General features: G+C 46.7%; 1 protein-coding gene across 1 annotated transcript in view; it reads left to right on the plus strand.

Annotated features, from left to right (window-relative positions):
* Positions 1 to 13,111, plus strand: part of LOC143275880 (fatty acid-binding protein, heart-like) — a 14,319-nt gene continuing 1,208 nt past the window's right edge. The window contains exons 1-3 of the mRNA XM_076580191.1: positions 1 to 94; positions 1,092 to 1,186; positions 12,275 to 12,450. Of these exons, the coding sequence (XP_076436306.1) occupies positions 1,102 to 1,186; positions 12,275 to 12,450 (261 nt within the window). The 5' untranslated portion in view covers positions 1 to 94; positions 1,092 to 1,101. The remainder of the gene's footprint in view (positions 95 to 1,091; positions 1,187 to 12,274; positions 12,451 to 13,111) is intronic.

A 13,111-nucleotide genomic window follows, 5' to 3' on the forward strand; every position in this document is an offset into this window, starting at 1 on the left:
GTTCATTACGGCTCAAACTGCTTTGCTGTGGCTGTTCCAGGTGTGAACTGGCTTTGAATTATTGCAGTTTTTATTGGACCTAGGAAATTTCCCGGTAAGGCGTGTGTGTGTGTGTGTGTGTGTGTGTGTGTGTGTGTGTGTGTACGTGTGCATGCGTGTGTGTGTGTGTCTGTCTGTGTCTGTGTGTGTGTATGCGCGCACGCGTGTGTTTGTGTGTGTGTGTGTGACTCATATTCTGTGTCTGTGTATGTGTCCAACATTTTCGATCATTTGATTCATTCTTCACCAAACAAAATGCGGAAACACACACACACGCACACACACACAAACACATATATATATAGATATATATATTATACATAATTACGCATGTGCACCAGTTGGCATTCTCAGTCAGATACCCATGCCCACACAAATATGGCTGGAACACTCTATACACAGTACGCTGACCTCAAGTTAGCGAAGTTGTTTTTATAACGATCGCTAGACTATTTTCGTTGGCACGTAGGCCTAATTAGCTCTACCGTACCTTCCTTTGTTCCTTGTCTGAACTCATTTCGGTCTTTGCGGTACCTATGATAACTTCTTTATTCGTGCAGCATGTAGTGATACACCATATATATATATATATATATATATATATATATATATGAATTTCTCTTGATGTCTTCTGCAACATGCAGTGATACACCATATATATATATATATATGAATTCCTCTTGATGTCTTCTACGCACGGCCGTTCGTATTCTGCTTAAATCAGGTGTTTTAACACACACACACACACACACACACACAACCACACAGATTCGCGCATACATGTACACGTTGGCACACATTCACACTCACACACACACACACACACGACACTACACGCGCACACACACAAATATATATATATACAACAGCTGAAGATACAACAGCTGACAAAAGAGGCCATTGAAATTGAAAGCGTCCAAAATTAAGCCAATGGTTATCATGAGACTGGAATCAGTGGCCGGGTAGGCTTATTGCTACTTGTGTGTGTGTGTGTGTGTGTGTGTGTGTGTGTGTGTGTGTGTGTGTGTACGCGCGCGTGTGTGTGTTTTCAGACCTCACAGAATGGACACCATGGACAAGATGCTGGGCAAATGGAAGGTGGTGCCAGAGTGCACGGAGAACTTCGACGCCTTCGCTGCCGCCATGAGTGAGTCGTCTTCAGTCGCCTGTATACAGCTGTCTTCTTCAACCAAGTCCAAACTCTCTGCGAATCTGTGCCTCTATCCTTCCCCTCCCCCAACCCTCCCCATGTCCCCTCTTTCCATCCTCCTGACGCTCTCTCTCTCTCCCTCCCATGTTCTCCATAGGTAGCCTATTTCGTTTTTTGTTTCCTTTTTTTAAGTGTTCTAGGCTTGAGTGTGGTGGTAACTTAATTCATTGCCTTTTTTCTGGTTTTTTTCCTCTTTTTTTTCTAAGTGTTCTGGGCTCGACTGTTGTGGTAGCCGAATTCGTTTTTTGTTTCTTTTTTTAAATGTTCTGGGTTGGAGTGTTCAGGCAGCCTGATTGTTTTGGGGTTTTTTTGTTTGTTTGTTGTTTTTTGTTGTTGTTGTTTGTTTGTTTGTTTGTTTGTTTTTTGTTGTTTTTTTTGTTTTGTTTTGTTTGTTTTTGTTGTTTTTTAATGTTCTAGGCTGGAGCGTTGTAGTAGCCTAATTCGTTTGGGTTTTTTTTTGTTTCTTGTCAAAGTGTTCAGGACGAGCCATCTTTGCAACGATAAGTGCCCCCCCACCCCCAACCCCCGAAAACGGAGTATGACTGCGTTAATGGCGAGGGGGGGGGGGTAAAACCTGTCCATATAGGGAAAAGCCCACTCGTGTACACACACAAGTGAACGTTGGGAGTAGCAGTCCGGCCACGAACGAAGAGCACGACGTTCAAAGTTCGCTTCGCGTCAAGAACACGTTCCTAAGTCTACGCTAATGCCATGATCATGAGAAAACATTCCCAACACCAAGCAAACTTACTGTTGGCAAGATCGCCTTTGCAAACCAGGCGAGATCTATACGGGCTAAAAAGTCTCTTATGGTTTGTTTGGTTAGTGTCCCCCCCCCCCCCGTCCCCCTCCTCCCATCTCCCCCAACCCACCCCAGGCCTGCACTTTGTGTGTGTGTGTGTGTGTGTGAGAGAGAGAGAGAGATTGTGTGTGTGTGCGAGAGAGAGAGAAAGAGAGAGGTTGTGTGTTTGTGCGTGCGTGTGTGTGTGTGTGTGAGAGAGAGAGAGAGAGAGAGAGAGGTTGTGTGTGTGTGTGTGTGTGTGTATGTGTGTGTGTGTGTGTGTGTGTGTGTGTGTGTGTGTGTGTGTGTGTGTCGCGTCTAAGATATCTTTCGTATAATTTTACCCAGGATTCGCCCAAGTCGACCACCCTCGCACACAAACAGCAGACCACTAAAATGAAATATATTTTTACGTCTTTTATTCACGCATTCACACGATGTCAGAAAGAAGAGGCAGAAAGAGAACGGGACAAAATAACGTATGCCAGCTTGCCTACGGATAGAAAAGAGTGCTACACCCACCCAACTACCCCAGTATATACCACTACCCGGGGAGAAAAAAACAACAACAAAACTTCCCAAAGGCAAAAGGGTGATATGAGTGATGGATGACAAATGAGTTTAAAAAACAACAACAAACAAACAAAACAACAACAACAACAAAAATGACTAGAACAAACTATGCCCCTACAAAGTCATATTCCCTCAAACCTCTCTCCTAAGACACAGCCAACTTGTCCAACTGATGCGGTGGCACAGGCAAGACAACTCAGGTTGGAGTTTGGCGGGGCATGGTCCTCGGAGTGACTTCGGCAGGACGAAGAACTGTTCAAACAGCTGCAACACAAAATGTTCGCTAAAATTCACAATACTGTTTAAATGGAGCTAAAGGAAAGGGCTATTTATCCGAGGGACGTCGAGACTTCAGCGGGGTTTACAATGGCACTACCATATAATTAATTTTTAAATGGACACAAGCTGTTGTCCCTCAGGCGGGTTACGTATTTTCACATATTTTAAGGGAGAGAAAAACTGGCTGAATAAAACACTTCCACGCATTCATACAACAGTTATTTCCCCCTAAATCAACCTCCACTTGGGAAAGGGAAAACGACAACAATATATTATACGAACTAGCGAAAAAAGGACAACGCACATGAGTCGTTTTGGTCTTGAATACACTTTCCAACTGCGCTAAAGAAATAAGTGTGATGCGCAAGAAAACAACGAAACAATTGACTACAAGGTCTGAGCTTGGATTACTAAAATAAAAAAATAACCACCTTTTGTAACTTTTTATCTGTGAAGTTCACGTTCACTGCGTGTTTACATAAATGAACGAATAATAAGGACAAGAAAGAATAAATACCCATCCTATCCAACAGCAACACACGTCTTGGTGTGTGAAAAATCCAACGCATAAAAAATAACAGAAAAAGAGAACTGGACCCCCATACGTGTGCACACAGTATTTATATTATCCTATGACAAAGAGAAGGGGGAACAAATATTTACAATATAATGATGTACATATATTAGGTGCGTCAAAAACAAAACAAAAAAACAAAAAAAACATAAAAAAAACAACTAATGCATAAGGATAAAAAAAAAAAAAAAATTTAAACCAAACGAAAACGACCGGCCTACCGCGAAAAATGAATGAACACAAAAATGAAAACATAACCGAGGAAACTTATGGGTTTTTTTTCCCCCCGTTTAATCAGAATGTAACGAAGAAATGACATTTGGTTTTGAACTATCTTCTTAACGTTTCTGCTTACCTCAGCAGCTGGTGGGTTGACAGGTAGCAATACCTTGTGGCAGAGACCGAATGTCGAGTCCGGGTGCTACTAAAGTGATCACTGCCCTACTTTTTGTCAAAATGGCCTATCATCGGGCAATACACTTTAGAGGGACAATTTTAAATGGCTACTGACCGTTCTGCTTCTCTTAAATAGGGCTGGATGATCGTTACCGGTGGGCTGGCCCGTCCGAGGGTGTTGTCGTCCTCGTAGTGGGGGTGTGTAGGCGTTCCCGTACTTGATTGTGACCAAAGTTTGCAGAAAATTAAAGATGTCTGCCGTGCTGAGTCACTGGTCCGGCGTCTGGCGTGGCTGTAGCTGGGCTTTTCCTGAGAGCTGTTGTGGTCAGTTGTGGCCTCTTCGCTGGTCGAATGTACACTGCGAAGCGTTAGTCTTACGTCGGGCTGACCACAGCACCTGCCAGCGTTTGTTTACAGCGCCTCTCCCTTGCTGGCAAGAGTAACCGCCCCTTGGTGCCTAACTTCCGGCGTCTGCTAACTGTCTTTCACAACACTCCCCCCATCTTTATGATGACAGGCCCTTTCTTGGGGAGAGACTAGCAGACGTCCGGGTGGTCCTCTTCTGTAGGTCCAGGAGGGCGCAGCTGGCTAGACTCACTGGGAGAAGAGCCGGAGGGTGTTGGTGGTAGACTCCTCCAACAGCTCCTCTGGTGTGGTGTCGAGATGAGCGGCCACACTTTCAGCCACTACGTAGAGCTGGCTTGGCACTAACCACTGTTCCCCTGGCCCTAGAGGGAAATAGGGTGTTCTGTGCCCAGAGATAAAATGCTAATGTCGGCCGACTGCGACTGTTCGATACATGCGCCCATGACCCAGGTCGGGAGACCTTGGGGTAGGGCACTTCGGCGTCCGTGTTTGGGGGCAGCTAGTCGCCGCTAACTCCTCAGGGAGCCCAGAGGGCTCTTGCCTTGCCCTCATTTTCTGACTTTGTGCCTTCGCCCGCCTACGTTTGTCTACCTTCATGGTATGGGGGGAGGGGGCACGAACGTCAGAGCTCTGGCCCCCGGACGTTGTGATGGAAGGTGTGAGCGGAGGTTTCGGGGATAGCGGCGGGTCAGCAACCGGTGGTGAGGGTACGACAGGAGGTTCGCAAACGGTTTCTGGGAGCCGGGGATCTGGCTGCGCAGTCCCAGATCCCGACGGCTGTTGGGCCTCGTCTCCTGAAGAGTTGGAGGGCATCAAAACAATTGTCTGGTGTTTCGACATCAACCTCCATTAAACTCTCCAGGAGATCCCCAGAACCTTCTGCTGCCTCTGTTTTCTCCCCAGCACCAGGTGCCAACCACAGCCGCGTATCCAGCCAAATATCACGCCGTGCTTTGTCTGGGTCATACGGCTGGGCCGGCTTCCTGAAGTGTAGGGCGGGCAAAGGGGCAATATGCTGTTCAATCCAACCTCGGGAATGAAGTTGAATGTCATGCATAGCCCTTGCCGCAGCGTCCAGCCACTTCCTAGGTTCAGCAGACCCAGACGAGCTTCGTGACTTCACCTCGCTCACCTTCTGCGAGAGTGCCTCCAGTCTCTCCTCGTTCCTCTGTAACCCGTGGACATTCGGGGGAGCTACAGGGCTGGCACGACGACACGCCTTCTGGCGGGTGACTGGTGTCGGCGGCCCAACCCGAATGTCCATCACGCTCCCCCTCGGGGGTAGCGAGGGCTGTCTTCATCCTCGGAGTTCTAGAGGGACACCACTGCCCTTTGCTCCGGTTCACCTTGGGGAGGGTCTGTGCCACAAACTGCACAGGAGTCCTGAAAAACCTTGGTGCCGTCCCCAGTTGCACCGCAGGACTTTCCGATGTGTTGCACGAACACACCCGGGCACCTGCAACCGACTCACTCAAAACATTGTTAGTTTTAACACATGGATTAAGTAAGGGACCCGGTCTTCCCACAAGCGCTTTATCGTGGGTTCCCGTTTGTCCAGGTTGCAGGTCCATGGCGGCACCACGACTCGCGAGTGCCGCGCGCCCCTGAGCCTTGCCAAAAGATGCCGGCGTTTTGGCATTGCTCCCGGTAGTTTGGGTCCGACCCGAAAGGGTCAAACCCCTAGGGAATTCACCCCCTTCAGGACTCCGACCACCAAGGCCAGAATCCCTCTGGGCTCCATTGAACACCCCGCAAGCTTGGCCAGAAGAGACCTCGCCCGACTGAGTCGTACCGGAGCCTGGTTGCCCGTGACCAGGCTCACTCAAGGTTGCACTCAGATTTTGGGCCCAACCTGAATGTCCATCATGCTTACCCTCAGGGGTAGCGAGGGCTGAACCCACTCGAACCCCACTCAGGTCATGTGTCCCGCTCACTCTTCGGTACCGGGAGCGCTTACCCCGGCCCTCATGAGCATGAACTAAACCTGGTGGGTCCAAGGTTTTTGGCAGATCAGACATACCACCAGATCGACAAGCTTCACCATTGGTGGTAGTCCTAGTACACTCTTCCTCACCTTTCACAGCTGTGTCTGTCATGGCAGCTACCATGACTCCGTCCGGATAAGATGTCAGACCTGTGAAAGGGAGTACCTTACTCACCTGGTTGGTGAGGTTCGAGGCTTCAACCATTTTCTTCACGAACTCTCCCCACTGCTCACAACTGTGTCTATCATGGCGGCTACCATGACTCCGTCCGGATTAGATGTCAGACCTGTGAGAGGGAGTACCTTACTCACCTGGTTGGTGAGGTTCGAGGCTTCAACCACTTTCTTCACGAACTCTCCCCACTGCTCACAGCTGTGTCTATCATGGCGGCTACCATGACTCCGTCCGGATTAGATGTCAGACCTGTGAGAGGGAGTCCCTTTCCCACCCGATTGGGGATGTTCGTGGCCTCAACTGCTCGTGAGCTCTCCAGCTTTGCATAAGTTCAGCGGTGGCAGAATCTCCACGCAAATTCTTCACTGCCACCACTTCTTTGGGTCGGAGAATAATTAAGGGGACCCCATGCTCTATCACCACTACTCTCCCTAGGCGGGAAAGCGCGGTGGGCACGGTACCCCTGTCTCTCCTCACGGCCAAAGTGCTCACCCCTACCCCTATCGTCCCTGCCCCATTGCTGAGGTTCGTGACCGGGGTAATATCTCTCTTTTTGGTCGGAAGAGGCCCACCTGCCCCTGTCGCCGCTGCCCCATGACTGGGACTCGCGACCGGGGGGGGCCTCTCGCTTCGACCCTCATTAAATGACTTCACCACCTCATCGCTCTCCCAGCCCGCCTGGTACTGGGGCTGGCTCTGAGGTGTGCGCCCACCATAATCATCCAGCCACTGGGTAACCTCCTCTAACCTTTGCTGGAGGTTCCCTAAGTCTTCCAAAGCGGCGCCCTCCCTTCCCAAAGTGGGATGGTGTCCGCTACTGGAAAATAACCGGCTGCTGTGAATAGACTCATCCCTAAAGTCAGGAGTGGATCCATAGGGGCTTGGACGGACGCACTTTTCCCTAGTATCAACTGGGGTCAGTGGCCCCTTGCTATCAGAGACTGTCACAGGCACCGAAGGGGGCTCATCCACGTAATCCCATTGGGATCGGCGTGGCGGGAGTGGGCTGTAGCCCTCCTCCCCTGAGCCTTCACCAATCAGTTCAGTCTCCTAAAATGGTGGCGCATCAAAGTCAACGTGGGCCAGGACAGACCCATCTAATTTGCCCACCATTGCTTCAAGCATGCCAGGGCTAATCCATCCAAACTTGGATCTCATCCTCACTAACTCTTGTGCCCTTTTTATGCCCACCCCAGGAAGGACCTCCATGAGTTCCAATGGGGAGGCTTGATTGATAGCCTACGGTCTGTGACTAGTAGCCATTTTTCCTACAGGGTATGAATTTTTTCCTTTAAACTTGTTTGGGGTTTTACACAGACTTGTACTGGATCTGGAGAACAGTTACAAAAGCACTGTGCAGAAATATGAATACCAGTTCACACAAAAGAACTGCCCCAAAAATAAAAATAATGATTCAGGAGCTTGAGTCAAAATTCTAAGTTCCGTTTTCAGGATAAGTTAAATCAAAAACACAAACAAATATCAATATAAAAATAATGTCCCTGGAAAACTTCACTGGGGGTTCGAAAAACAACGATAGTGGAGTGTATCCCACTTCTGACACCAATAAAGTGATCACTGCCCTACTTTTTGTCAAAATGGCCTATCATCGGGCAATACACTTTAGAGGGACAATTTTAAATGGCTACTGACCGTTCTGCTTCTCTTAAATAGGGCTGGATGATCGTTACCGGTGGGCTGGCCCGTCCGAGGGTGTTGTCGTCCTCGTAGTGGGGGTGTGTAGGCGTTCCCGTACTTGATTGTGACCAAAGTTTGCAGAAAATTAAAGATGTCTGCCGTGCTGAGTCACTGGTCCGGCGTCTGGCGTGGCTGTAGCTGGGCTTTTCCTGAGAGCTGTTGTGGTCAGTTGTGGCCTCTTCGCTGGTCGAATGTACACTGCGAAGCGTTAGTCTTACGTCGGGCTGACCACAGCACCTGCCAGCGTTTGTTTACAGCGCCTCTCCCTTGCTGGCAAGAGTAACCGCCCCTTGGTGCCTAACTTCCGGCGTCTGCTAACTGTCTTTCACAACACTACACTGGTCAGTGAAGAGGACAAATTTGAAAGAGACTAGGGGGGTCCTTTCCAGTTCCAGGTGATGCGGAACTATTCCTCTACACTCATCATCTCATTGAAGAGAGGCCACAGGGTCGGAGGGATACTGGGGATCTTTTAGGAGTGTCTGAGCGAACAAATACTCCCTATCCGCCCTACAGAGCGTCGAAGCTCGAGGCGACCAGACGCCACTAAGTTCTGCAGAGTGAATGCCCTTGATGTCTGTATGTTCGGTGAAATTCTACCTTCTTTTACTGAGAGGAATCTTGAAAGTGAGCCTGTACAAGGAGTATGCTAGGCACATGCAAAAGCTAAAATGACAGAACAACACGGATTGGAGGGGAAGAGAAGGGAGCAGAGGGGGGTGGGGGGGGGGGGGGGACAAGAAAAGAAAACCAAAACGAAAAAACAATTAAGGTGAGATATATACGTGGGTGATCATGCTCGTCACAGCTCAGTGGCACTGGTTTACAGGAGGGGCCTTATGTGCTAAATCCGTGACAGTGTGTGTGTGTGTGTGTGTGTGTGTGTGTGTGAGAGAGAGAGAGAGAGAGAGAGAGAGAGAGAGAGAGAGATTGTGTGTGTGTGTGTGTGTGTGTGTGTGTGTGTGTGAGAGAGAGAGAGAGAGGTTGTGTGTGTTTGTGCCTGCGTGTGTGTGTGTGTGTGTGTGTGTGTGTGTGTGTGTGTGTGTGTGTGAGAGAGAGAGAGAGGTTGTGTGTGTTTGTGCGTGCGTGCGTGCGTGTGTGTGTGTGTGTGTGTGTGTGTGTTTCGGCCAGAGGCATTCATACATAGTGGGTAGTGCGGAGGGGGTGCCGAGTATTAATAGAGAGAGTGTGTGTGAGTGTGTTGTGTGTTGGTGTGTGTGTGTGTGGGGGGGGGGTGCGGGGGGGGGAGGTAGGTGGAGGGATCGTTGAGGTGGAGACGGGAGTAAGCGCGCACCCGCATGCTTAATAGAACTTAGCTTTCAGTGAGGCTGCACTATAAAGAAAAAGGTTCAGGTTAAACGTCCCATAGACATTCTGGGCCACAGGGATAGGGACTTCGTATCCACTGTCTGAAGCTCGGCATTGGAAGGCGGGGGCCCAATTCTCTTCTCCCGCCGCCAACGAAGTCTGGAAACCGGCCTAATGTACCAGTCACACCCGGTTGGTATGAGGAAGATCGGAATAAAGCGTCTTTCCCGTGGACACATCACCATGCCACAACAGGGCGTCAAGCCCTGATCCTTTGAGCCAATCAGTCAGTGGCCAAAGACAATTGAGAGACAGAGACGTAGACAGAGACAGAGTGAGACACACAGAGAGCGAAATCGAAATCGAAACTTTTTTTTTTTTTTTTTTTTTTTAAGAGGGAGAGAGAGAGAAGACTGTGCCAAGGTCATCACTTATTCTGTTCAGTACCGTTATCATCTGTTCGTAGCTGGATCATCAATAGCGTGAACTTGGCTAGTCTATCAGAAGCACAGCCCTTGCAGATCATGAGATGCCAAGACAAGTTACAAAACACTGCGTAATGTAGGACGGACAACGACCAATTTATCCAGCACTTTCCATTGAGACAACGAACAATCATCCACTTTCCATTGAGACAACGAACAATCATCCACTTTCCATTGAGACAACGAACAACCATCCACTTTCCATTGAGACAACGAACAATCATCCACTTTCCATTGAGACAACGAACAACCATCCACTTTCCATTGAGACAACGAACAATCATCCACTTTCCATTGAGACAACGAACAGTTAGTCACTTTCCACTGAGACAACGAACAATCATCCACTTTCCATTGAGACAACGAACAACCATCCACTTTCCATTGAGACAACGAACAACCATCCACTTTCCATTGAGACAACGAACAATCATCCACTTTCCATTGAGACAACGAACAACCATCCACTTTCCATTGAGACAACGAACAATCATCCACTTTCCACTGAGACAACGAACAATCATCCACTTTCCATTGAGACAACGAACAACCATCCACTTTCCATTGAGACAACGAACAATCATCCACTTTCCATTGAGACAACGAACAACCATCCACTTTCCATTGAGACAACGAACAATCATCCACTTTCCATTGAGACAACGAACAGTTAGTCACTTTCCACTGAGACAACGAACAATCATCCACTTTCCATTGAGACAACGAACAATCATCCACTTTCCATTGAGACAACGAACAATCATCCACTTTCCATTGAGACAACGAACAACCATCCACTTTCCATTGAGACAACGAACAATCATCCACTTTCCACTGAGACAACGAACAATCATCCACTTTCCATTGAGACAACGAACAATCATCCACTTTCCACTGAGACAACGAACAATCATCCACTTTCCATTGAGACAACGAACAATCATCCACTTTCCATTGAGACAACGAACAATCATCCACTTTCCAATGAGACAACGAACAATCATCCACTTTCCATTGAGACAACGAACAACCATCCACTTTCCATTGAGACAACGAACAACCATCCACTTTCCACTGAGACAACGAACAGTTAGTCACTTTCCATTGAGACAACGAACAATCATCCACTTTCCATTGAGACAACGAACAATCATCCACTTTCCATTGAGACAACGAACAATCATCCACTTTCCAATGAGACAACGAACAATCATCCACTTTCCATTGAGACAACGAACAATCATCCACTTTCCATTGAGACAACGAACAATCATCCACTTTCCATTGAGACAACGAACAATCATCCACTTTCCAATGAGACAACGAACAGTTAGTCACTTTCCACTGAGACAACGAACAATCATCCACTTTCCAATGAGACAACGAACAGTTAGTCACTTTCCACTGAGACAACGAACAATCATCCACTTTCCACTGAGACAACGAACAATCATCCACTTTCCATTGAGACAACGAACAACCATCCACTTTCCATTGAGACAACGAACAACCATCCACTTTCCAATGAGACAACGAACAGTTAGTCACTTTCCACTGAGACAACGAACAATCATCCACTTTCCACTGAGACAACGAACAATCATCCACTTTCCATTGAGACAACGAACAATCATCCACTTTCCATTGAGAAACGAACAACCATCCACTTTCCAATGAGACAACGAACAATCATCCACTTTCCATTGAGACAACCATCCACTTTCCACTGAGACAACGAACAATCATCCACTTTCCATCGAGACAACGAACAACCATCCACTTTCCATTGAGACAACGAACAACCATCCACTTTCCACTGAGACAACGAACAATCATCCACTTTCCACTGTCCTGAGTCAGTTTCCGGTGTTACTCTGCAAAGTGTCGTAACTGTAAGAGTTAGTATACCTAACATCAGCAAAGAATTGTTGTTGTTGTCGTTGTTGCAATGCTCTTAATTTTGTTGTGGGATATTAGGATATTAGTAGCTTTTCATCTTGTAGGCCTGATTGCACAAATCTCAGTCTTCACATATATATATATATATATATATATATATATATATATATATATATATATATATATATGTGTGTGTGTGTGTGTGTGTGTGTGTGTGTGTGAACAACAGCAAAACTACAGAACATTTCTGTGCGTACCTTATTTGCAATTCATCTCTGGCAATCCACAATTTATGCCGTTCATCAAATAAAATAAATGCTTGTTTTTTTAGGTTTTCCATTGAAATTGGTAAATGTTATATCATTGCTATACCCACACTTGTGTGTGTGTGTGTGTGTGTGTGTGTGTGTGTGCGTGCGTGTGTGTGTGAATAGAAAATATAATAGTTTCCTTTTATTTATTTGTAATTCTTTTTAAACTTTCCTTCATATATATTTATGTCCCCAGAGTTCCCAACAGAGCTGATTGCGTCGATAAAGGAAAAAGAAAAAAACATGACGGAAGAGCTTAAGCGTAATGGTGACGTATTTTCCATTACTTCCGACATCGATGGCGAAGTTCAGAACATGACGTTTCAGTTGGGCCAGCAATTCACCAGCAAAGAATTCGGCCTTGAAATACAGGTGACTGTTACTGCTTGTAGTTGGCTGGTTTTGGGTTGATTAGCTTTACCACTGAACGAGTGTGCAGCAGGTTTTGTACAAACACACACACACACACCCACACACACACACACACACACACACATATATATATATATATATATATATATATATATATATATATATTAACGTCTTTTCACTGTTTAGTGATATAAGACGAAAGAAAAAAAAGTGTGTGGGGGCTGGGGGTGGAGGGGTATAGTATGTGTGTGGGGCGATGGGTACTTGAGAAGAGGTGGTGGGATGACTGTAGTGAGTAGTAGAAAACGAAGAGCTACGAAGGACTGTTCTAACAGTGAACTATAACATGAATTATAACAGTGAGTTAATCACCCACATAACTGAAAAGTAAGATACCAACTGGACTTTGAATCAAACATTAAGATTTTTTTTAAAGTAATGAATAATCATATATATATATATATATATATATATATATATATATATATATATATATATATATATGCTACAGTATTATCGGGTTCGAAATCGTTGGTTTCACGTCTTTATTAGTTCAAGTTAAAGGTTAAACGTCCCGTAGCTTTTTACAACTTTAGCGGCAGTGAATTCTCATTCGCTGAGCCCCAGGCCTCGGCACTGGTGGTCAGTAGTGTAAGATGGG

This window comes from Babylonia areolata, chromosome 31 (genome assembly GCF_041734735.1).
Source record: "Babylonia areolata isolate BAREFJ2019XMU chromosome 31, ASM4173473v1, whole genome shotgun sequence".
Lineage (NCBI taxonomy): Eukaryota > Metazoa > Mollusca > Gastropoda > Neogastropoda > Buccinidae > Babylonia > Babylonia areolata.